This window comes from Bufo gargarizans, chromosome 10, assembly GCF_014858855.1.
Source record: "Bufo gargarizans isolate SCDJY-AF-19 chromosome 10, ASM1485885v1, whole genome shotgun sequence".
NCBI lineage: Eukaryota > Metazoa > Chordata > Amphibia > Anura > Bufonidae > Bufo > Bufo gargarizans.
This window is the reverse complement of record NC_058089.1, coordinates 20,963,639-20,990,792: the sequence shown is the minus strand read 5'-3', so window position 1 is coordinate 20,990,792 and position 27,154 is coordinate 20,963,639. Positions and strand designations below refer to the sequence as shown.

General features: G+C 44.0%; 1 protein-coding gene across 2 annotated transcripts in view; it reads left to right on the top strand.

Moving 5' to 3' along the window:
• The window catches only part of KCNQ1 (potassium voltage-gated channel subfamily Q member 1), a 189,288-nt gene extending 168,674 nt beyond the window's left edge, over nt 1-20,614 (top strand). For both annotated transcript variants that reach the window (XM_044270873.1, XM_044270874.1), the window contains 7 exons: nt 2,312-2,450; nt 5,393-5,516; nt 5,620-5,695; nt 12,103-12,197; nt 15,723-15,769; nt 17,056-17,117; nt 18,652-20,614. In XM_044270873.1, the coding sequence (XP_044126808.1) occupies nt 2,312-2,450; nt 5,393-5,516; nt 5,620-5,695; nt 12,103-12,197; nt 15,723-15,769; nt 17,056-17,117; nt 18,652-18,852 (744 nt within the window). In that variant the 3' untranslated portion in view covers nt 18,853-20,614. The remainder of the gene's footprint in view (nt 1-2,311; nt 2,451-5,392; nt 5,517-5,619; nt 5,696-12,102; nt 12,198-15,722; nt 15,770-17,055; nt 17,118-18,651) is intronic.
• The last annotated feature ends 6,540 nt before the right edge of the window (nt 20,615-27,154 follow it).

Sequence of the window (27,154 nt, the reverse complement as noted above, 5' to 3'; positions counted from 1 at the left end):
TTAGAAACGGATTGTTGAGCAGCTGCTCCGATGATCTGATAGAAGGTGATCTGGTAAATGGATTGAATGTCGGATAGAATTGGAACACCTCTTGTTTCTATCAGTCAACCATTGGCTCTAATATTTTTTTTGTCTGACAAAAATAGTGGAACTTTGACAGACACTCGTTATAACTGATGCTCTATAGCACTCATTTAAAGGGATTATGTCAGTATAGATGTTAAAAAATGAAAATCAGACATCATATAGTACATGATGATCTATTTTTAACAAAGCTAGAACCAGCCCTGTATTTCACATGGATCTAGAGATCTCCCCATTAATTGCTTGCATTCATTTATTCCAGGCTTGTAGTTCAGGGGCTGTGTACTTTCTACTGCAGCTTCCTCCTAATCACAGCTTAGCGTTGTCTCTTCAGCTGCAGCTCTCTTCCTATGACAGCTCAGAGGGCGTGTCTGCTCTATTGTAATTCTTGTCCTATCATAGCACAGGGGTGTATGTTTTCTGCTACAGCTCTCTTCCTATCACAGCTCAGGGGGTGTGTCCTTTCTGCAGCAGCTCTTTTCCTGTAACTGGCACCTCCTACACTAGATACAGCTGGTGGCAGGTGAAGGATGAAACTGAGCCTGTCCGACCATGCTCATCCAGCTCAATTGGTGGACAAGCACGGTACTATACAGATTAAACACCAGGGGGTAATAAAGTAAAGGGAATATCTCACAACTGAAGCATTTTCATAATAGAAAGGAAATTACAAAAGTAACTAGTTTTTCATGTTGCTGAATTACTGAATATTAAAATAACACTTAAAGGGCATCTGTCAGCAGATCTGTCCCTATGACACTAGCTGACCTGTTACATGTGTGCTTGGCAGCTGAAGACATCTGTGTTGGTCCCATGTAATATGTGCCCGCATTGCTGAGAAAAATTATGTTTTAATATATGCAAATGAGCCTCTAGGAGCAACGGGGGCGTTGCCTTACTCCTAGAGAATCGACTCTTTCTGCCACCTCCGTACCCTCTGCCAGGCAGTGACAACATCATAATGCCTTTCCATTTTTTATGGTGTCTAAACAGGTCTGTTTTCTGCTTTGTGCTAGTGAAAAAAGACCAAAAATATCAGAGTAGAATAAAAGACTAAGGCCTCTTTTACACGGGTGTCATGTTTTTGGCCCGGATAAGATGCAGGTGCGTTGCGGGAAAATGCGCGATTTTTCCGCGCGAGTGCAAAACATTGTATTGCGTTTTGCACGCGCGTGAGAAAAATCGGCATGTTTGGAACCCAAACCCGAACTTCTTCACAGAAGTTCGGGTTTTGGTTAGGTGTTGTGTAGATTGTATTATTTTCCCTTATAAGGGAAAATAATAGCATTCTTAATACAGAATGCTTAGTAAAATAGGGCTGAAGGGGTTAAAAAAAATAAAAAATAATTTAACCCACCTTAATCCACTTGTTTGCGCAGCGCGGCTTCTCTTCTGTTTTCATCTTTGCTGTGCACAGGAAAAGGACCTTTCATGACGGCACTGTGCTCATCACATGGTCCATCACATGATCTTTTACCATGGTGATGGATCATGTGACGGACCATGTGATGAGCGTAGTGACGTCACCACAGGTCCTTTTCCTGTGCACAGCAAAGAAGACAGAAGAGATGCCGGCTGCGCAAACAAGTGGATTAAGGTGGGTTAAATTATTTTTTATTTTTTTTAACCCCTCCAGCCCTATTGCACTATGCATTCCGTATTAAGAATTATTATTTTCACTTATAACCATGTTATAAGGGAAAATAATAATGATCGGGTCCCTATCCCGATCGTCTCCTAGCAACTGTCTGTAAAAATCGCAACGCATCCGCACTTGCTTGCGGATTTCACGCAGCCCCATTCACTTCTATGGGGCCTGCGTTGCGTGGAAAACGGACAAAGAGGAGCATGCTGCGATTTTCACGCTCATCACCGCTCAATCACTGCTCATCTGCACAGCCCCATACAAATGAATGGGTCCAGATTCAGTGCGGGTGCAATGTGTTCACCTCACGCATTGCACCCGCGCGGAAATTTTGCCCGTGTGAAAGGGGCCTAAGATGTTTTGGCTGCAAATGGATATTTTCTAGCCAGTGAAGGATCAGTACTGCTTTATGATTCACACGTTGATTTACATGTCGGCCGTATAAATAGTACTACAGATAAAGGTTTATTATCATATTGTTTCGCATGAAGCATTGCTTAAATCCATATTCCTGGGCGGATAGTTAGATTTTTGCTTAATTACATGTCTGTAATCAGTATGTAACGATGAATATGTTCCTAGGTTAAGAGGAAGAAATTGCGCACAGAGAAAGAGGAAGGCACCACTGAGAAGATGCTAAACATTCCACACATCACATATGATCATGTTACAGATGACCGAAAAAATGAGAGCTATTCAGTGGAAGCCTATGAGAACACCGGTAATAATACAATTATTATAAAGGCTATTGATTTTCAGCAGTGTATCCAAGACTTTTCAATCTTATTGGATTTCAGTACACGCAGCAGAGCAGGTCCTATCACCTTTATATAATGCTAAAGAACCTCTTATAAACCTATGTTCCCCTTTAGGGCTCATGCACACAACCATTGTCGGCCGGTGTCCGTATTGCAGGCCCACGATATACGGGCACTTAAATGGGTCCGCAATGCGAACAGTGCGGAACGGAGGCGCGGAACCCCATGGAAGTCCTACGGAGTGTTTCTGATGGTCTTCTGTCCGTGCTTCTGCACCGCAAAAAAATTGCGCGTGCACTAATTTTTTGGGGGATGTGGAATCAAGTGAATGGGTCCTTCGTCCGTATGCAGCAGCCCTATGGTCGGCACATTTTTGTACATAGAGATAATCTACATAACATGTTTAGTTACTTTTTAAATACTTTGCATTAGTTATTTTGTACAGGTCCTCTATTACAGCCTGTTATAGTCCAGAGCTGCATTCACAGTTCTGCTGGTTGTGATTCCGAACAGCCAACAAGCTTGTCGACAGGCATCTTCCTAATGCCCGATTTACACAGTGCAATTGTGAGGCCAGTTATCGAAAAATGAACGTTGGTATGAGCGGTCATTCCCGATAGTCGGCCCATGTAAAGGCGCCTCAGATCATCCGGAAAAAAATCATAGTTTATGTGGACAACTAAGTAATCGTTTTTGGGCAGCAGATCGCGCTGTGTGCACACCGATCTGCTGCCCAGAAACACCGAATCTGTATGAGGACGATTGAGTAGCCTTCATTCATCCCCATACAGAGGAGGTGATCGCTGCATGCGAATGCAGCTCTTTCCTCCACTGACGAGCAGACAATTAGGGTTCCTTCCCGATAATTGACTGCTCTGCTGGGGCGTATAAATGCTCCTTAGCAGTTTATCCGAGACTCTGTAATACAGTCAGACAATTAGTTTTTCCTACATTGAAATGCTGTGCACTCTCCATAATGCAAACCATAGAAGCCAGTAAGGAATGCTGGGAGATTTCAGCTCTGAAGCCAGCAGAATTTTGATTGCAGCTGTAGATTATACAGACTATGAATCAGGACTAGTGATGAGCGGCAGGGGTCATATTCGAATTTGCGATATGTCGCGAATATTTTGTAGAATATTCGTCGGATAATCACGAATTCGAATATTCGTTATATTCTACATTTTTTTACTCGAAAAATCGTCAAGTTAATGATCGCGTAATATGTGAATATTACGCAATCAATACAGGCGTGGGTCAAAAACAAATATATAGCACTATATTAAATATAGTGCTATATATTAGTTTTTTAGAATGTTCATAATTTTTTTCCATCTGAAGTTATGATTCCAAATGGGGCAAACCCTTTCATTCTATGTGAAATACTATAAATTTTTTAGTTGACACAAAATTTTACCCATTCCATTTCTTTTTAATAAACGTTAGAAAGGAATCAGAGAGAGGGTATCGTGACTTGGTTAAAGGGGGTTTCTGGGATTTATATATTGATGAGGGTCCGACTCGCGGCACCCCAATTGATCAGCTGTTTGAAGAGGCCATGGTGCAACGGTGGCTGCTGCCTCTTCCTAGGCGCAGCTCATCTGAACGGGCCTGGGCTGCAATACCAAGCACAGCCAGTAGACCACGTACTGAGCTGTGCTTGGTATTCTGTGACAAAGGCCATAACGCTCGTCAAAGCAGTAAGGCCTCTTCAAACAGCTGATCGGCGGTGATGTGGGGTGTCAGACCCTCACCAGTCCGATATTGATGACCTATCCTGAGGATGGGTCATCAATATATGAGTCCCAGAAAAACCCTTTAAACAAATTATGTTAAATCTACTCTTTCACACTCAATGACCCTAATTTTTCAGAATTCTGGCTTCAGAAACAGTGGTGGCCAGTTTGCAGTGTTTGCTTGTGGGCTGCCATCTTGACTCACAAGTCCGGCGATGCACAGGTAAGCCCTTACCTGTGCCTGCGCCGCGAGCCGGTCTGAAATCAAATGCAGTCACCGGGAGCAGGCAGTTCCAAGAACAGCTGCCGGGGGCCTTTATCAGGCTGTTCTCGGAACTGCCTGCTCCCGGTGACCGCAATTGATTTCAGACCAGCTCGCGGAACAGGCACAGGTAAGGGCTTACCTGTGCATCGCCGGCCGGTTGAGTCAAGATGGCAGCCCGCATGTGTTTTGCAAGCGAACACTGGCCATCACTGTTCAGAAAGCCGCAAAATGTTTGTTTCTTTTTTTAGACTTACTTGCGCAGCAATTTTGGTACTTTTTGCATTTTTACACCACTCACTCCAGTTTAGAAATATGGTGGGGAAGTAGGTGGGTTAGCTATGGTAACAAGTTTTAGATTTAAAGTTTAAAAAAGTCGCAATCTCACTTTCGTTGGAAGGTGGAGTAGAAAAACTGGAGTAGCTTTTCTGGACAAAAGTGTTAGGACTAAGGAGGCATTTACACGACCATAGTTTTGTTGGTATCCGTTCCGCTTTTTTTCATTGTGGACCCATTCATTTCAAAGACTCCGCAAAAGATGTGGACAGCACACCCGTGTGTTGTTCGCAGCCGTAAGTCTGTTCCGCGGCTCCGCAAAAACAATAGAATGTGTCCTATTCTTTTATGTTTTGCCGACCACAATTGGCATTTCTAAGAAAGGGAAGAATGTGCTAATCTGCAAAATGTGGAACGCACACAACCGGTATGCAGGTTTTGCGGATCCACAATTTTCAGACCGCAAAAAGGATATGTTCGTGGGAATGCCCCCTAAGGATGAAACCAATTTATCAATCAACGTGCAACATTAGATAAATTTGGCATAAATTACGCCAACACAGACTCGAGCAAAACTGACTGCAAATATTCCCCTCGTGATAAATTTCCCCCAATGTGTTAACCCCTACAGTAACAAAAAAGACCTTTGGGCTGTTAGATGTTGGCACCGGACCTTTCATCAGAACGAGCAGTTTCACGGAAGATCTTGATATGGAAGGAGATACTTTGCTGACTCCAATAACGCACATATCAGAGTAAGAACTTGTATGTTGGTTTGTGACACATCATTGTGAATAGTTTATCGCAAGCTTGTCGGGTGTGCACTATGAAATGTCTGTATTTCTTCTTTTGTAACAGATTACGAGAGCATCACCGAGCGGCAATAAAAGTTATTCGCAGAATGCAGTATTTTGTGGCAAAGAAAAAGTTCCAGGTACGTTCCTTTACATGGTTTGGAGTAAATCAGTAAGGGCTGTTTCACATGGGTGTGTGCAGTCCAGAAATAACGCTCCATGTGCAGGAGTGCACCGCCAATGAGGCAAGGTGAGGCGATTGGCTAAGGCAGCACCAGGTAGGATCAAGAGCGGGGGCATCGCAATACAGTTGAATGCGGCAATAGGGCAAGGGGAAAGGTGGCCACTAGTTTTACCCAAGAAAGCCGGACCTCACCAGCCACACCCCTAAATCGATAAACCATGCCTGCCGCCGTGAAACCACGCCCCCACCTCAATGAAGTCACGCCCCCATCACCAGCCGGGGAAGGAAAGGGAAGACGTTTCTGAGAGGAAGGTGAGATGGGGGCTGCTTCTCTCCCCCTCAATCAGCCACAGGGAAACATGTCTGCGGCTCTAGGGACTGACTGGTGGTGAAAAAAGCCTCGATCAGTTGCTGAAGCTCACACTCAGACAGTGAAATGCGCCGGACGGAGGACAGGGAGCCAGAAAACCAGACTGGCCCACCTTTTCCTGTAATAGAAGTTAGTCGTCCAAGTTCCTGTAGTTCCTCAGAGGCTGGTGTCCTCATTATTGCGCTGCCTGAGCCGGGCTGCATAGAGCTCGGGGCACCGACTAGAAGAGGTCTGTGTCTTGCACTTTCTGGAGGGGTTAGGTTAAGAAATTGACATGAGGAAGAGGGGGAGGGGGGGTGGCTGTTTCAGTTTTCGCCTCAGGTTGCAGAAAGGCGAGGTGCACCCCTGTCCGTGTGAGGGCCTCCCTTCTGGACACTGCTTGGCTTGCAGGAGCACACAACGTTATAATGATTTATAATGCTATGTGCTTTTGCATGACCTTTCTTCTACAGGATCATACTTCATTTCATTTCATGAAGACATTGTTTTGTTTTTTACTACTTCTATGTGGGCGCACTATGACATTGATGTAACGTAGCCTTGGTTACTGGATGAAGCCACCGACAAAGTGTCTGTGTCATAAAAGATATTTTCATTTTATGAGGAGCATTTCTTCCTCTCAAGCAGATGGGACCATTGGATTGGATGAGATGTATCTGTCCACCTCTTTAGCTGGGCGCTGACTGTACTCTACCTAATATGGAACTTTAGGTCTGCTATTTTGGGCTCCTATTAAAGAAGATCATAAAGAACATGACTACTATAGAGTCTGTATATTTCAGACTGGCCTCAGCTAAGGTTGGCCTCATTCTCAGGGGATGATATGATCTTACCCAGGTACTGCATTACTGGCAAACAAGGAAGGGGTATCTGGCGCCTAGGGTCACGCCACCCTTCTTTCCTAAATGGGGACGGGGTGCAAAGAAGTAGAAGGCTTACATTGTTTAGTTGAGTTTAAAGGTGTATTCTCATCTCATAAAGTGATGGCAGAACGCTTTATTATTGGTGGAGGTCCAACCACATTGTTTTTCCATGTACAGTAGCGCCCCAGGCCACCCACCACTTTTACGAAACTGCTGTGTTGATCAGTGGAGGTTCCAGAGGTTGAGCACCACCAACGATAAAGAAATGTAATTTCCTAGAGATGGCAATACCCTTTTAAAGGGGATTTTTGGGAGTTCAATATTGATGGTCATCAATATCTGATAAATGGGGGTCTGACTCCAAGCATCTGACTCGATTAGCTGTTTGAAGATGCCGCAGTACTGTGGTGAAAGTTACAGCCTTTTCCTTGGCTGGGGATGTCACGTTCATCGGTCACATGGCCTATGTGGAGCCTGTGCTGCAATACTAAGCACAGCCACTGTACAATGTATGGTGCTGAGCTCAGTTTGCTGTGAGGAGGCCACAGCGGTCAGAGGATTGCTGCGACCTCTTCAAACAGCTGATCGGCAGGGATGTTGGTTGCTGGACCCCAAACAACCACATATTGATGACCTAGGCTGAAGATAGGTCATCAATATTCTACTCCTAGAAAACCTGTTTAACCACCTCCGGACCGCCTAACGCACATGTGCGTTCCGGAGGTGGCAGGCTGGCGCACAGTCACGCATCGGCGCGTCATCTCGCGAGACGCGAGATTTCCTGTGAACGCGCGCACACAGGCGCGCGCGCTCACAGGAACGGAAGGTAAGCGAGTGGATCTCCAGCATGCCAGCGGCGATCGTTCGCTGGCAGGCTGGAGATCCGAATTTTTTAACCCCTAACAGGTATATTAGACGCTGTTTTCATAACAGCGTCTAATATACCTCCTACCTGGTCCTCTGGTGGTCCCTTTTGTTAGGATCGACCACCAGAGGACTCAGGTAGGTCAGTACAGTCGCACCAAACACCACACTACACTACACCCCCCCCCCCCGGCACTTATTAACCCCTTATAAACCCCTGATCACCCATGATCACCCCATATAAACTCCCTGATCACCCCCCTGTCATTGATCACCGCCCTGTCATTGATCACCCCCCTGTCAGGCTCCGTTCAGACATCCGTATGATTTTTACGGATCCACGGATACATGGATCGGATCCGCAAAAAGCATACGGACGTCTGAATGGAGCCTTACAGGGGGGTGATCAATGACAGGGGGGTGATCACCCTGATTACCCTGATCACCCCCTGTCATTGATAACCCCCCTGTAAGGCTCCATTCAGACGTCCGCATGCGTTCTGTGGATCCGATACATGTATCCATGGATCCGTAAAAAATCATGCGGATGTCTGAATGGAGCCTTACAGGGGGGGTGATCACCCTGATTACCCTGATCACCCCCTGTCATTGATAACCCCCCTGTAAAGCTCCATTCAGACGTCCGCATGCGTTCTGTGGATCCGATACATGTATCCATGGATCCGTAAAAAATCATGCGGATGTCTGAATGGAGCCTTACAGGGGGGGTGATCAATGACAGGGGGTGATCAGGGAGTCTATATGGGTGATCACCCCCCTGTCATTGATCACCCCCCTGTCATTGATCACCCCCCCCCCGGTAAGGCTCCATTCAGACATTTTTTTTGGCACAAGTTAGCGGAAATTTGTTTGTTTTTGTTTTTGTTTTTTCTTACTAAGTCTCATATTCCACTAACTTGTGTCAAAAAATAAAATCTCACATGGACGCACCATACCCCTCACGGAATCCAAATGGCGAGTTCCTAGAATTTTTTATTTTTTGTCACAAGTTAGCGGAAAATGATGATTTTTTTTTTTTTCTCTTTTTTCCTTACAAAGTCTCATATTCCACTAACTTGCGACAAAAAATAAAAAATTCTAGGAACTCGCCATGCCCCTCACGGAATACCTTGGGGTGTCTTCTTTCCAAAATGGGGTCACTTGTGGCGTAGTTATACTGCCCTGGCAGTTTAGGGGCCCAAATGTGTGAGAAGAACTTTGCAATCAAAATGTGTAAAAAATGACCGGTGAAATCCAAAAGGTGCACTTTGGAATATGTGCCCCTTTGCCCACCTTGGCAGCAAAAAAGTGTGACACATCTGGTATCGCCGTACTCAGGAGAAGTTGGGGAATGTGTTTTGGGGTGTCATTTTACATATACCCATGCTGGGTGAGAAAAATATCTTGGTCAAATGCCAACTTTGTATAAAAAAATGGGAAAAGTTGTCTTTTGCCAAGATATTTATCCCACCCAGCATGGGTATATGTAAAATGACACCCCAAAACACATTCCCCAACTTCTCCTGAGTACGGCGATACCAGATGTGTGACACTTTTTTGATGCCAAGGTGGGCAAAGGGGCACATATTCCAAAGTGCACCTTTCGGATTTCACCGGTCATTTTTTTACAGATTTTGATTGCAAAGTACTTCTCACACATTTGGGCCCCTAAATTGCCAGGGCAGTATAACTACGCCACAAGTGACCCCATTTTGGAAAGAAGACACCCCAAGGTATTCCGTGAGGGGCATGGCGAGTTCCTAGAATTTTTTATTTTTTGTCGCAAGTTAGTGGAATATGAGACTTTGTAAGGAAAAAAGAGAAAAAAAAAAAAATCATCATTTTCCGCTAACTTGTGACAAAAAATAAAAAATTCTAGGAACTCGCCATGCCCCTCACGGAATACCTTGGGGTGTCTTCTTTCCAAAATGGGGTCACTTGTGGCGTAGTTATACTGCCCTGGCAATTTAGGGGCCCAAATGTGTGAGAAGTACCTTGCAATAAAAATGTGTAAAAAATGGCCTGCAAAATCCGAAAGGTGCACTTTGGAATATGTGCCCCTTTGCCCACCTTGGCAGCAAAAAAGTGTGACACATCTGGTATCGCCGTACTCAGGAGAAGTTGGGGAATGTGTTTTGGGGTGTCATTTTACATATAACCATGCTGGATGAGAGAAATATCTTGGCAAAAGACAACTTTTCCCATTTTTTTATACAAAGTTGGCATTTGACCAAGATATTTTTCTCACCCAGCATGGGTATATGTAAAATGACACCCCAAAACACATTCCCCAACTTCTCCTGAGTACGGCGATACCAGATGTGTCACACTTTTTTGCTGCCAAGGTGGGCAAAGGGGCACATATTCCAAAGTGCACCTTTTGGATTTCACCGGTCATTTTTTACACATTTTGATTGCAAAGTTCTTCTCACACATTTGGGCCCCTAAATTGCCAGGGCAGTATAACTACGCCACAAGTGACCCCATTTTGGAAAGAAGACACCCCAAGGTATTCCGTGAGGGGCATGGCGAGTTCCTAGAATTTTTTATTTTTTGTCGCAAGTTAGTGGAATATGAGACTTTGTAAGAAAAAATAAATAAATAAAAATCATCATCATTTTCCGCTAACTTGTGACAAAAAATAAAAAGTTCTATGAACTCACTATGCCCATCAGCGAATACCTTAGGGTGTCTACTTTCCGAAATGGGGTCATTTGTGGGGGTTTTCTACTGTTTGGGCATTGTAGAACCTCAGGAATCATGACAGGTGCTCAGAAAGTCAGAGCTGTTTCAAAAAGCGGAAATTCACATTTTTGTACCATAGTTTGTAAATGCTATAACTTTTACCCAAACCATTTTTTTTTTGCCCAAACATTTTTTTTTTATCAAAGACATGTAGAACAATAAATTTGGCGAAAAATTTATATATGGATGTCGTTTTTTTTGCAAAATTTTACAGCTGAAAGTGAAAAATGTCATTTTTTTGCAAAAAAATCGTTACATTTTGATTAATAACAAAAAAAGTAAAAATGCCAGCAGCAATGAAATACCACCAAATGAAAGCTCCATTAGTGAGAAGAAAAGGAGGTAAAATTCATTTGTATGGTAAGTTGCATGACCGAGCGATAAACGGTGAAAGTAGTGTAGTGCCGAAGTGTAAAAAGTGCTCTGGTCATGAAGGGGGTTTCACCTAGCGGGGCTGAAGTGGTTAAAGGGAACCTGTCATCAACTTTATGGTGACCTCACTAAGGGCAGTATAAAGTAGTGACAGAAATGCTGATCTCAGCGGTGTGTCACTCATCAGCTAAACGTAAGTGGTTTCCGAGAACCAGCATCATAATCATTGCAGCCCAGGCCTTGAAAAGAGTCAAATCTACCTGAGAAGAGTCCTGGTTATTCCTAATCTCCTGCTCTCACCCATCTGCTGATGATTGGCCGTTCTCTCCTAGAGAGAAAGAGAGAAAACTAGGTAGAAGACTGTCAGTCATCAGCAGGAAGAGCAGGAATCCATGAATAACCAGGACTCTTCTCAGGTGGCCGTGACTCTTTTCCAGGCCCAGTCTGCAATGATTGTGATGTTAGTTCTCGGCAACCACTTACTTTTAACTTATTAATGACAGAGCGCTGAAATCAACTGACCTGTCTCTTCTTTATTCTGCTGTTAGTATGGGCAGCATAAAGTTGATGACAGTTTCCCTTTAAGTCGCCTAACGGGGTTAGTTTGAGTAATATCCAGTGAATTTTCTTTTTGTGTAATATTTGTCACAGTGGCCAAATCTAATTTTTAAGAACTTCGCTCATCTCTAATTGCTATATAATTTCAAATTCAAATGGTCTTACCATTCCCTTGTCAATTGGGCATGTGTCTACACACTCTGGCACTGTTCAGTCATTTCTGCGTAAGGACACACTCTTAACGGCAAAGCAAATGGTAACGCCTCATTCATTTTCTTGAGGAAATAGCAGAGGAACAACACAACTTGGACGATTTTCTCTTAGAAATTTTTTGATGGAAAATGGGAATATTTGCTTAACCAGACATGTCGGCAGAGCTAACAGATCCTCTTTTCAAGGTGTAACTTTATATAGCATTTTTCTGTAGACTCTTTATGTTTCGGTCTCAGAAGTATTTGCCGTGCAATGTATTGCAGTCCCTAATTGTGATTTTAACTTTAGCCCATCTCTGATTTTTACAAGAATTTCTCAATTTCCTCTCGTGGTCCTCCAAGCATTGATCGCGCTTGATTTCCTCTTTCTCATTTGCAGCAAGCGAGGAAGCCCTATGATGTACGTGATGTCATTGAGCAGTACTCACAAGGTCATCTTAATCTGATGGTCAGAATCAAAGAACTGCAGAGGAGGTGCGGAGCGAGTCTCTTACGGTTTATTAACAGAATGCATTCCTCTTATTAGATGAAAGGGTCACCCTTACACTAAAGCTACTTTCACACTTGTGGCAGAGGATTCAGTATTTTTAGCCAGAGAGAAAACTGCAGCATGCTGCGGTATTTTCTACGGCCAAAAAACGTAAGAGGGACTGAACTGATGCATCCTGGTGCAAACTGAATGGAATTCTCTCCATTCAGAATGCATTAGGATAAAACTGATCAATTTTTTTTCCGGTATTGAGCTCCTAGAACGGAACTCAACACTGGAAAACAAAAACGCTAGTGTGAAAGTACCCTTAGTTCTTTCAAACTGGGAGGGGGATGGGAAAGAAAATTGGTTCAAGTCATGTAACATATAAAAACTACATTATTATTCTTATTTGCAGAAAATCATTTTTGTGAATTATTTGTTTTCTTGACATGGCTATACATATACTATATACACCGTAAAGTATGTAGAATATTTTCCTTCCCTTAGTCTGAACACTATATATATATAATATTTGATCCCTCAATAACCATGGAATAATGAGCCTTGATAAAATTGATTTGGCCCCAGTTCTGGATCTCCTCTAGTAACAAGAAGGGAGAGCAGCTACCATGGCCTTCTTTTGCTCTGGAGGACCAGACACTTTGCGTGATCAGTAAAAGCGATGTAATTGCTTGATGTTCCCTGTGGTGGCGCTGCAGGAGAACTGAACACTTTCTACAAGTTCCTCAACAAATTACAGCTGATTGGTCCAAGGATCTGGACATCTTGTGGTCCGCATATCTCCAAAGCAGGAGAACCCCTTAAATGAGTTCCCCATATAATACCCCCCCAACGGGTGACACTCATCTGGTCCATCATTGCAAACTGCTGGCAATTCATTCATAACTTCTAGCAGGAATAATAAAGCAATGGCACAGCATACAGTCATAAGAAGAGATGCTCATGAATTGTTGTTACATGGGGAATTCAAGCAGTTACTATAACAGACATATAAGGAGAGGTTTCAGGTCCTGTTTAAGCTGTTTAGCTCTGGCACATGGCTACATTGAAAAAAAAAAAAGAGAATAGCACATGAACAAACGAGATATACAAAATATCCCAAAAATGATATTTATATGAAAAACAAGCTGGAATAAATAAGCTATATATAAGATGATCTACAGCCTGTGTGAGCTATCCTCCTTGGCTGCTTTCTACCCTCTCCTCACTCTGATCTGCCATGTACAACGTTCTCGCCCTTCCTACTGCTATCTCTAAGGTCTCATGCACACGGCTGTAGTTTTGGTCTGCATCTGATCCATTTTTTTGAAGATCGGATGCGGATCCATGTGTGCTGTCCGCATCCGCACGTCCATTCGGCAGCCCTGCAAAAAAATTTAACATGTCCTATTCTTGTCTGTTTTGCGGACAAATATAGGACATTTTTACAGAAGAAAAAAATGGTGCCCTGCACTCGGTCGTGATCCATGTTTTGTGGATCTGCGATTTGCGGACCTCAAAATATGGCCATATTCATAAGCCCATAACACTGAGCGAAAGGAAGCGGAGAGCAGAGAGAGCTGTCAGAAACAGGAACAGAACTCTTACAGATGATCAGATTCAGAAGCTGCAACAGCTGGGTGAAGGACTTGCACACACTCTACAGAAGCAAAATAATAGGACATTTGTAATGAAGACTATTTAGAACGTTGCTTAATTTTGCATTTATTAAGCAAATGCCCAATAAAAACTATTAAAAGGCTGTTTCACATGAGCGTGTGCAATTCGGAAATCACACTCAGTGTGTGAGCGGGTTACTCCGTTCTGGACACTGCTCGTCTTGCAGGAGCGCACTGCATTATACCGATTTATAATGCTATGTGCCTCTGCCTGACCTTACTGTTAGGGCTGTTTCACACGAGCGGATGCTGTGCGTGACATCCGCTCCGTGAAAGAGTGCCAAGACCCGATGCAGACTGCAGAGGCACGGAGCAGTAACATGACTGATAATGCTCCGTGCCTCTCTGTGATCTCTTTACTATGAAATCACAATGACAACTGTGATTTCGTAGTAAAGAGATCACAGAGAGGCACGGAGCATTATCAGTCATGTTAATGCTCCGTGCCTCTGCAGTCTGCATCGGGTCTTGGCACTCTTTCACGGAGCGGATGCCACGCACGGCATCCGCTCGTGTGAAACAGCCCTTACAGAACCATACTGACAGCGTTATGTCACTATGATCCTGTAGAAGTAAGATCAAGCAGAGGCACATAGCATTATAAATCGGTATAATGCCGTGCGCTCCTGCAAGACGAGCAGTGTCCAGACCAGAGGATCACGCTCACACACGCAGCGTGATGTCTGGACTGCCCACACTTGTGTGAAACAGTCAAAGGTGTCCATAGCCTTTACCTTCTTTACCCTTAACAAAGTGAGAATATTGCATGGCTGCACTTGGTTAGCTGTGGATTCTTTACGAAACAGACTTCTGGTCACATGCCCACAACAATCCATCTGGTTTCCCTTGATTACATCCTATGCAGGTCCATCCATACCCACATTGATACCCACAGTGAAATACAGCAGTCTGGTTAGTAAAGAACCACGTTAGCCACCAAAACAGGTAGGTGTTCAGTATATGCTAGTTATGTAAACTTGTATAACCAAAAGAATATTTTTTTCTGTCTAAGGGTACTTTCACACTAGTGTTGTTCGGATCCAGCGGGCAATTCTGGCAACGGAACTGCCTGCCGGATCCGGCAAGCCGTATGCAAACGGAAATATGTTTTTTATACCGGATCCATCTTATCCGGAATAACGGATCCGGTATTTAATTTTTTTCAAAGATCAAAAGCAAAAATAGCTCCTGCTATGTCCCGGCGCATGCGCAGACTGGAAAACCGGATCCAGCAATGTGGAAATTTCCGGAACACTTGGTACCGGATTCGGCATTAATACATCTCTATGGAAATTGCCGGCAAGTGGGGTAGTGTTCCGGGATTTTGGCCGGTCAAATTCCGTACAAGGGACATCCGGATGCATACTGAACGAATTGCTTTTCATTCAGAATGCATTAGGACAAAACTGATGCGTTTTTTTTCCCCAGTATTGAGACCCTTTACCGGATTTCAATACCGGAAAAGAATAACGCTAGTGTGAAAGTACCCTAAGATGGTAATTTTTTATTAGCATTTTTTGGTTCATCGATATCGACCATTTTTGCAAAAGTAACAGCAGAAAGTTTAGTTGTGTTGGTTATGACCTTTCAATCAGTCTCGGAAACTGATGGTAAACCTATCACTGTTTCTGAGACGTCACCGGTAATTCAAAGGTGGCAACCAACATAATGGCACTTCCTGTTCACACCTTTGTGAACATGGCCGCTGATTTATTTGTATTTTTTTAAATATTTGAAGTTTATAATTTAGGTGGAAATCTTCTATTTTTATTTTATTTTTTAGTTTATGTATTTATACCAGTGAGGTGATATTGACTTGGTTTTACCTTTTATTCCCTTTCTATTCAGACTTGACCAGTCGCTGGGGAAGCCCTCACTGTTTCTCTCTGGATCAGGTAACTCATTAACTTTGCTTTGTAATCTGGATTTTTACTTCTTTGGAAAAATTGGCAACAACAGTGGTTACATCTTTGGCCAACAGTATAGTCCGATGGCTAAAAATGTTGTTCAACATGGAGGTATTCCCTTCCGACATCTGTCAGCAGTTTTGTATCTATGACACTGGCTGACCTGTTACATGTGCGCTTGGCAGCTGAAGGCATCTGTGTTGGTCCCACGTTCATATGTGCCCACATTGCTGAGAAAAATTAGGTTTTTATTATATGCAAATGAGCCTCTAGGAGCAACAGGGGTGTTGCCGTTACACCTAGAGGCTCCGCTCTCTGCAACTGCCGTACCTTCTGCACTTTGACAGTACCAGGCAGTGTAAACATCATCATGTTTGGTCCTGTCAATCAAAGTGCAGAGAGCCCGACAGTTGCAGACAAAAGAGTCTCTAGGTGCAACCACAATGTCCTCGTTGCTCCTAGAGGCTCATTTGCATATATTAAAAACTCATTTTTCTCAGCAATGAGGGCACATATGAACATGGGACCAACACAGATGTCTTCAGCTGCCAAGCGCACATGTCACAGGTCAGCCAGTGTCATAGGTGCAAATCTGCTGACAGATGCCCTTTAACCATAGGTCAAAAGTACAGTCCAATGACTGAAAATGCTGGTGAACAAGGAGGTATTCTCATGCCTTTATGTTATGGTAGATCCTAGCAAAATGCCATTAGTTGTAATTGTGGGGGATTCATTTTAAGAGAGAGTCCATGATTAGAAAAAGTTTTCCCAGAAATGGCACCATGGCGGCCCATCCTTATTCAAATGTTTTTGTTTGTAGATTCCACCCAAAAAGCCATGAAACCACCTCTCATTGTCAATAGGAGTACACGTTCTGTCCATATCACCATGGATTCTTTTCAGTGTAGATTTCCAGACCACTTTGAAAAGGGACATTTTCTTTATCTGTGCGGTTCGGACATCACCAAAAATCATGACTGGTTTCTGCTTGGTGGTCAGATCCAATGAATTCAAAATGAAAAACCTGGGTGGCAGCCTCTGATTTCTGATGTAGATTCAAATATGAGAACATACCCTACCGGAGTCATAGTTCATTGACCATTACAGTATGATTAATTGGGCAAATCAAGTCGCCATTTTTTCCAATTTTTTTGGTGAACAGGTTGCATTCTGGATGGGGAATCACGAACTGTATTACAAATCAGGCTAGGTGCCAATTGGACTAAAAATGTGCTAATTTAATCGTAAGCTTTGTTTTTTTTTTTTATGACCAGATAAAGTGAAAGATCGAGGCACTAATACAATTGGGTCAAGACTGAATCGTGTAGAGGACAAGGTAAGAAAAGAAAGACAACACAAACCAAGACATTGACCATTTTTGGCACAATGGTTTTGGCAACCCCCCCCCCCCTCCTGGGCATACAAGAGAAGGGAAACATACTTACCTGCTTCCCGACGTTGGCTCCCCCGGCTCCAGTGTTCTCCGGCCAGTGTAACTCACCACTGCGGCCAGTTATTGGCTCCAGTGGCATCAAGTTTACGTCCAGGGACCCAAGTGGACCAGCAAAGGCCAGAGAACACAGGAGCCAGCACCAGGAAGCAGTTAGAATGCTTTGCCAACCTCCCCCTCCCAAAGGTGCACAACCCCTTTAATTCTCATTCAGAAGGTCAGTAGGTACAGAGTCCTGGTTGTTGATAAAGTTTGGGTTAAACTAAACACTAGTATGTGTTGTGAGCTGAATATGCTGATCGTACCTTGAAAATTCAGCATGAAAACATCCTGATGTGGCTATCTATAACTTGTAGACCTCAGTGTGTGTGACTTCAAAGGGGTGACCAGGGTTAGAAAAAAGAGTCTGCTTCCCCCCCCCCCCTAAAAACCGTGCTAACCTTGTCCATTGGCTGTGCCTTTTATTACTGCTCAGCCCCATTCACTTTAATGGAGATGAGACATCAGACACTGCTCTTGGGCAAGAATAGTTTTTAATTCAGGACCACTTCTTTAAAGTGGTATCTCAACATTTATGACATATCCACTTCTGGGACCCTCACCTATCTTGAGAATGGGGTCCTGCTTTGTGGCTGCTGTGAAGGTGGTGGCGCAACTCTCTCCATTCACTTCTATAGAAGTTCCAAAAATAGCAGATTAATGGCTCATGCACACAACCGTATGTATTTTGCAGTCCAAAAAAAAAAGTATGACATCCGTGTTGGATCTGTTTTTTTGCGGATCCATTCTATCCTTGTCCGCAAAATGGACACAAATAAAAAATGAGTTTTTTTGCGGAACGAACATGTGGACAGACTGAGACGGAATGCATTTGCAGAGTCATTTTAGTTTTTTTTTGTGGGCCCATTGAAATGAAGGGTTCTGCATACGGATCTGTACCTACTGGACATTTATGGCATACCCAGACATATCATGATGGGAATGCCCCTTTAAAGGGATTCTCTTGGAATTTCATATTGATGGTGTGTCCTCAGGATAGGTCATCCACCTCCCCACAGTTTGCCAAGCACAGCTCCATCCTTTGGATAGTGGCTGAGCTTGGTATTGCAGTTCAGCTCATTCACTTGAATGGTACAGTGCTGCGCCTAGGCTATGTCACCGATGAATGTGAAGTTACTGGCCTAGAAAGAGGCCTAAGCACTCAAAGAGCATGTGGCCTCTTCATACAGCTGATTGGCAGGGTTCCTGGGTGTCGGACCCTTGCCAATCTTATATTAAAGACCTATCCTAGGATGGGTCATCAATATGAGGCCATCAATATGAAAATCCCAGAGAACTCCTTTAAGTCTAGTTGAAGTTTGTATGGAATGCTATATATGTTATTCTCTTAAAATGTATTTATTTCTTTTTGGATTCGTAGGTGACCCAAATGGACCATAAACTCAACCTGATAACTGATATGCTTCACCACCTGGTAGCTAACCAGCAAGGCAGTCAGTCTGCGAGCAGAACGCCTCACCGCAGCAACTCCCTCAACAATGGGAACAATCTCTCCAGTAACACTCTCCCGACCTACGAACAGCTAACTGTGCCAAGAGGAAACCAAGATTATATATCTTGATGAACAGATTCAAAGGTTACTGAGCACATTTTGGAACTGGTTACCTTACAAACTGATTAACTACGGTTCTCAATGCAGATATTCATTATTTTAATGAATGCCTTTATCAGCAGAAAGTAAAACGAATGATGTAAATTAGACTAAGTATCCAGTAAGTGTGTGATACTGCTTTCTCTGTAAATCCTACCAGGGCTCGCAGAAGGTTCCTTAGAGGACGTAAGGGCTGTTGGACATAGGTGTATGGGCCAATGCAGAAACACGGCAGAAAGCGTCTGATACATTGACGACGTTACGATCCTTTCTCGGGACGATCGTAGCTGATTGGCCTTTGGGAGTGTAAATTATCGGGGTCTTGCTGGAAAACTGTCGCTACAGCTGAACGATTATCCTGATTTTTTTTATTCTATTAAAATACACTTTTTACTTAGATTTTTCAATTTTTCGGGACTAAAATGATGGTCATTTTGAGTAGACTGTAGTAATAACACTTTCTTTTTCTTTTTACAAAGTAGACTATTTTTGGTGAAAATTGTATCCTATATTTCTATTTTCTTTATGATTTGCGATCACAATGTTCTTGGAATCTTTTGTTGTCCATTGATGAAATGTATTGAGTTTTCTCAATAACGATGCTCATCTTGTACATCAGATTCCAATTTATTTCTAGATATAATCTGCACATAATATGGAGTCCTCTTGTAAATTATTTTACTCCTTTTATTTTCTTATGGTGAACTGATCCTGAGTTAAACACTATAGTCCGTTCTCATCCAGAGCTGTACTCCCAATTCTGCTGGTTGGTGCTTGGAATCTGTCAGCACTGTGCTGACAGACACTCCCTCAGCCTGTGGGCTTAACTCACATAATGCTATGCACTTTACTGCTCTACAATTTGGGAGGTTTATGTTTTCTTCATGTGAGGACTGTACAGTACCTTGTGTAAAGACCATGGTGTACATTCCCTGAACCAACAGAGATCCGAATGCATCTCTGAATGTGAATAGGCTGCAAGGCTATTTTCACACGAGGAAGATTTTTTTGCAGAACTTTATACAACTGTCCTATTCATTTTGCAGAAATACTTATGCTGCAGGAAAATAAATCTATGGAATGAAGTGCAGTCACAGGAATATCTCTAAGTGAATATAGATCTTACAGAGGACCTGTCACCTTTCCTAACATGTCTATGCTGGCAATTATTGTATTTTTTTACCTATAAGACGCACCTGCCCATAAGACGCACCTAGGTTTTAGAGGAGGACAATGAGGAAAAATATTTTTCATTAGACCTCAGATCAGACCAGCAATCAGATCCCTAATATTAAAGGAACCATCAGATCAGACCCCCAATGTTACTAAGACACCAATAAGACCTCAGATCAGACCTACAATCAGACCTCCGCTCAGGCCCCAATGTAAATGACCCCCAATCAGACCTCAGATAAGAGCACCAATATAAATTAGACCCCCCCCATTTAGACATCAGATGAGACCCCCCCATAGCTCAGATCAGCCCCCGTGCCTCATATCACATAAAATAAAAAAATAAAACACTTAACTCTCCTGCTCCAGATGCTGCGGGCTCCCAGGATCCAGCTCTCTTCTTCTTCCTGCCACGGCTGTGCTCACGCTGTGTGCAGTCACAGCACAGCCGACAGCAGAGGACCAGGAAGCGGTGAGTACAGAGCCCGGGGAGCGTTGCATTTGCCGCTTCCTGGTCCTCCGGTACTAATGAGCTCTTCTATAATGGAAGCGCTCATTAGTATTCGCCTCATAAGACGTAGTGACACCTACTTTGGGGGGGGGGGGGGAGTGTGTCTTATGGGGTGAAAAATACAGTACTTGTCCCCCCCCTCGTAATAACAATTCTGGAGCATCTGTTCTTATGACTCTATGTTGTGCCATTGCCTTATTATTCCTGCTATAACTTATGAATTAATTACTATCGGTTTGCAATGAAGGTCCAGATGGGTGTTACCAGTTGGGTTTGTGTCCCTGCACACTGGCAACACTGTTTTAAAGAGTTTCACCCTGTAGAAGGACACCCCCCTCACTGGTAACACCCAGTAGGACCTTCATTACCAAATGAAACTACAACACTCAGAAAGCTCCATTCACTTCCATAGGAGTTCTGAAATCAGCTAAGCAGGTGTGCATGCTGGGAGTTGTAGTTTCACCACAACTGGTGTGCCGCAGACTGCTGATCTCTGGGATAGCACATCATAGAGTCATACGAATAGATGCTCAATATTTATTACATGGGGAATGTAAGTAGTTACTAAAACAGACATGTCAGGTGAGGTGACCAGCCCTCTTTAAAGGGAACCTGTCCCCGGGATTTTGTGTATAGAGCTGAGGACATAGGTTGCTAGATGGCCGCTAGCACATCCGCAATACCCAGTCCCCATAGCTCTGTGTGCTCAGCTCTATACACAAAATCCTGATGACAGGTTCCCTTTAAGATCTGATGCATTTCAAGATAAGGAACCAAAGTATTTGCTCATTACATTATGGTATTATATGTAGATTGTATCTGGATTTAAACTGAAAACTTGCAGGTGAAGGCTTGAAGGTGACTCCATGAAGTCACCTACTCCTCTATGAAGTCTGATCTATAACGGCTTCACGGTTGAGAACGGCAGGAATCGACCTTCTGCAAAATTAGAAAAAAATTGGAACCCCTTCAGTCCACTATTAAAGGGGTTGTGAAGCTTGGTCTACGTTTGTAGATGCAGTAAACAACCCAGACTACCTTGGTTGTATCCTCCATCGTATGTCCTTCGTGACAATAATGCTGCTTCTTTGCTGTACAGTTTAGGAAACCATGGACATTCTTACAAGATTGCTGCTTGCAAGGACATCTATATCTCCTGGTTGCTTAAATCAATTGCAAGGGCGGATTCTGTGGGAAGTGTACGCCTCACAGACAGTCTGATGGACTAGCATGTTGGTGTGGATATCTTCAAAACCCATTCAAGGACAATGTCACATTGAAAATATCAGTCTAGTAGACGCTATAAACAGTCTTGGATTGCAGTGGTTGATTCTGGTAGAACTTAGGCTACTTTCACACTTGCGGCAGAGTGTTCCGGCAAGCAGTTCCGTCTCCGTAGGCCAACTGATGGCATAAGTAAGACTGATCAGGATCCTGATCAGTCTTAAAAATGCCTGATCAGTCAAAAAAATGCATTGAAATGCTGGATCCGTCTTTACTGTGTCATCCGGCAAAACAGATCCGGCATTTATTTATTTTTTACCTTTTTTTCAGTCTGTGTATTTTGAATTTCCTATGGGAAAAAATGCCGGATGCGGCATTCAGGCGAGTCTTCAGTTTTATTTTTGGCCGGAGATAAAACCGTAGCATGCTGCGGTTTTCTCTTTTGCCTGATCAGTCAAAATGACTGAACTGATTCATCCTGAACGGATTACTCTCTATTCAGAATGCATGGGGATAAAACTGATCAGTTCTTTTCCGTTTTGACGGAAATCAGTGCCGGAAAAGAAAAACGCTAGTGTGAAAGTACCCTTAGATTCACCTTTGCACACAATTTGAACTGCTCACATAATCATTGCCACGTCGTCAAATGCTGAGTAACCGTTGTTTTCCCAAAGCAATGGCCTATATTCTTACCCCGAGCTGCATTCTCAATCGCATTGTTACTGAAATCTGAGGTGTGTCCGATGTCAGGCTATCAGCTAACAACCTAGCTGAGCTCTGCTGCTCTGCACTATAAGGTTCTGTTCACATCTGCTGTACGAGCCTCTATCAGTGGGTCCGTCGCAGATTCCCTTAGTGCTCGACCTGCGGCCCTCCAGCTGTTGCAAAACCACAACTCCCATCATGCCCTGCTGCAGGCTGATGTAGGCTGTCTGGGCATGCTGGAAGTTGTAGTTTTGCAACAGCTGGAGGGCCACAGATTGGGCATCCCTGCCTTAGTGTTTTCCTCAAATTTGTAATCCGTGCCACAAACAATGCAGCACTGTTCTTGCCATCCAAACAATCTAAACCATGGCAGGACCCCGACCAAATGCATCGAAGGTCAGTGGAGTCCATGACGTGGCTTATGTTATAAATAGTGTTGAGCGAACTTGTGTTTTAAGTTTGGCGTCTAAAGTTCGGGTTATCGAAGAATCGCGTTATGGATTCCGCTACCACGGACCAAGTTATGGTCCGTGGTAGCGGAATCCATAACGCGATTCTTAAATAACCTGAACCCAAACTTTAGACGCCGAACTTAAAACACAAGTTCGCTCAACACTAGTTATAAACTGTAGCTATAGTGCAGTTGTGGACCCAACCTCAAGGTTGTTGTTTTTTTGTTGACTGTGTAATAATGCAAATAATCCCTTAAAGGGATTCTGTCACCTTGTTTTAGGTTATAGAGCTGCGGACATGCAAGGCTAGATCGCCGCTAGCATATCCGCAATATACAGGTCCTATAGGGCTGTGTGCTTTTATTTTGTTTAAAACATGATTTTAGAGATATGTAAATGAGCTTTGTAAGGTTCCCAAGGGGCTGTACGAACCTTCCTGGTGCCCAGCCACGTCCCCCTGTAAAGGAGCCCAGCACCGCCTGCGTCCTACGAATCTCCTCCTTTCGTCACCGTTAGATTGCCGTAATCTCGCGATGCACATGCGCAGTGCCGGTATAGTGTACCTTCCCTGTGCTGGCATCAGCTTCAGGGAAGGAACTGCGCATGCGTGAGCTTGCGCATTGTGAGAATACTGCAATCTAACTGTAAAGAAAAGGATGGAGATTCAGAGGACGCAGGCGGTGCTGGGCTCCTTCACAGGGGGCACGGCTGGGCACCAGGAAGGTTCGTACAGCCCCTTGGGCACCTTACAAGGCTCATTTACATATCTCTAAAATCATGTTTTAAACAAAATAAAAGCACACAGCCCTATAGGACCTGTATATTGCGGACATGCTAGCGGCGATCTAGCCTTGCATGTCCGCAGCTCTATAACCGAAAACGAGGTGACAGAATCCCTTTAAGCACTTTTCAGATGCTGAACTAGCAGGGGATGCTGCTGAAATTGAGCTCAGAATTGAGCAGAGTTGTGAATGTAGATGTGGATGAGCATGAGGTACAGCTGACGACCAGTAAAAAAAAAAAAACACCTCACAATTTTACGGATCTTCAAAATCTCAATTTGTATGTATTTTATCAATAGACATAAGCAGAAGAATTGTTTGCTGAGCAGAACCAGCACTCTCAGCTGTTCCTGGGATGAAGCTGTGGAGTGTTAGGTTAGCAAAGTGTTAAAGGGGACGCACATATATTGGGAGACTGGGGTTCTCCAAACCCCTATTTGGAAAATGTTTCCCACGGTCATGCACGTATGATGCTGCTCTTTTCAACTCTATTGGACTGTCCGAAATAGCACAGTAGTTTCAATCGGCAGTCCCAATGTGAACGCCTCTGCAGTTAGCTGGTGGAACACATTGCCCCTATTTTCGTGATTGGCAGGCGGCCCCAGCAGTCAGACCCCCGCCGGTCCTGTAGATGGTGATTGTGAAGTGTTTGCAATGGGAGAACCACTGGAAGGGTCACACCACTGTCCTCTCCTACAGGAGATTATAATAAGGAGACTTTGGGTCCATTCACACGTCTGTAGTTCTGGGTCCGCATCCGTTCTGCAATTTAGCGGATTGAGTCATTTCAACGGGGCCGCAAAAGATGCGGACTGCACACCGCGTGCAAAAAAGATAGAACATGTCCTATTCGAGAATAGCCATTTTTGATCATAGTGCCGGCCATGTGCTGTCCGCAAAACACTTACGGACCCTTAAAAACAGTACAGACAGTGTGGTGGTATGAACCAGCACCACACACGTAACCCCACTTCTCCATGAATGCCCTATGCACAATTATTCAATTCTTTCTATGTGGTAGCATTCACTACAGTCAGTAATAAGCCATATTGATAATATTAGCTGCTTACAGAATGATCCAGCCAGTAGTGCGAGAATGTACAGTATGTTCACTCTGACAATATACTGCGCTGGTAGTGTACTTAGCATTTTTCAACACTAGGTGGCAGTATAGCAGTGTAAGTGTGTGTGTGAGAGAATGGAGCGCTGATGAGCCTTCACTAATCACTGGGTTTGTGTTTTCTCAGTACCTGATGGACCTCAGTCTCTTGTCAGCCGACCTCATACTTAATATCTTTGCCATATTGATTAATTTGCACATAGTTTTCCTGTTTACAGTTTCAGACCCTGGATTCTGTGGACATCTTGGCCTTCCAGGACTTAAACACGTCATATATATCTCCTTTTTTCCACTGCAACGTCTGTGATCATCACTTGGTGGAATTTTACTTTGTTCATATTGCTTAATCTTGAATAAATGCTCCAAATAATGGATTTTTTTTTTTCAGCAGAGCATATTTTTGGGCATTATGTCAAATCAGGGCCTGACTATTTTTTTTTATTGGTAAATCACAATGTAATTCAGGTTAACAATTCTGATTTTGCGAATAAAAACACTAGTGCGTTGTACATACTGTACGTCGTCATTAATCGATTAGTGGGAAATCCACACCATGAAATGTCTCCATCATGTTATGTCTGCGATGACTCTGAAATCATGGCGTCTGTTAGACTTGGCAGAGCCACCTGCAGGGGGCTAAACAATGGGGAAAATAGGTATTTGATTTTGCAAGTTTTCCCACCTACAAAGAATGGCGAGGTCTGTAATTGTTATCGTAGGTGCACTTCAACTGAAACTGAGAGGCAGAATCTAAAAAAAAATAAAGAAAATCACATTAAATGATTTTTAAATAATGATTTTGTATTTTATTGCATGAAATAAGTATTTGATGCAACAGAAAAACAGAGCTTAAAGGGATTCTGTCACCTCCCCTCAGCCAAAAAACGATTTAAAAGCAGCCATGCAGCACAGCTTACCTGGATTAAGCTGTGCTCTTTTATCTTGAAATCCGTCCAGCAGTTACTGCAAAAAACGACTTTGATCGATATGTAAATGTGTCCTGAAGGTGCCCAGAGGGGCGTTTTTTTCTTCTTAGTGAGCCCAGTACCGCCCCTCTTTCAGTGCCCAGCCCGCCTTCCTTGTACTGTCTAACCGCCGCCCCCAGCCTGCCACAGCCTCTCCTCCCCCTCCCTCACGCCGAACGAAGTCTCGCACAGGCGCAATACCCACTGAGGGCTGCGCCTGTGCGATCATCAGGAGACTGAGGGCGGCAGCTTCATCTTCGTCACTGGGCATGCGCCGAGCCCAGTGACGTCCGATGTTAGCTCTTTCCCTCAGTCAGCCTGGTAGGAAGCGCAGAGGATTGCCGATCGGCTGCTGCACCCTGCGCTTTCTCCAGTCTGCCTGCCACAGTGAAGACGGCCAGCGATTTCTTTCCCCACCCTCCCTTCAGGAAAGAAATAAGTATTTGTTGGGGCGAATTAGGTATTATTATATTAAGTAAAGCTTTACTGAATTTATACATTTTCACTGAGCAAAAACAAATACTTATTTCTTTCCTGAAGGGAGGGTGGGGAAAGAAATCGCTGGCCGTCTTCACTGTGGCAGGCAGACTGGAGAAAGCGCAGGGTGCAGCAGCCGATCGGCAATCCTCTGCGCTTCCTACCAGGCTGACTGAGGGAAAGAGCTAACATCGGACGTCACTGGGCTCGGCGCATGCCCAGTGATGAAGATGAAGCTGCCGCCCTCAGTCTCCTGATGATCGCACAGGCGCAGCCCTCAGTGGGTACTGCGCCTGTGCGAAAGTTCGTTCGGCGTGAGGGAGAGGGAGGAGAGGCTGTGGCAGGCTGGGGGCAGCGGTTAGAAAGTACAAGGAAGGCGGGCTGGGCACTGAAAGAGGGGCGGTACTGGGCTCACTAAGAAGAAAAAAACGCCCCTCTGGGCACCTTCAGGACGCATTTACATATCGATCAAAGTCGTTTTTTGCAGTAACTGCTGGACGGATTTCAAGATAAAAGAGCACAGCTTAATCCAGGTAAGCTGTGCTGCATGGCTGCTTTTAAATCGTTTTTTGGCTGAGGGGAGGTGACAGAATCCCTTTAATATTTGGTACAGAAGCCTTTGTTTTCAATTACAGAGGTCAGACGTTTCCTGTAGTTCTTGACCAAGTTTGCACACACTGCAGCAGGGATTTTGGCCCACTCCTCCAGACCTTCTCCAGATCTTTCGGGTTTTGGGGCTGTCGCTGGGCTACATTGAGTTTGAGCTCCCGCTAAAGTTGTGGCCGGACTGAAGGGCGTAGCCTTAGGGGAGGGCATCATGACAGGGGTTTGGTTTAGGGAGACCCCTGGTAGTGGGGATTGGG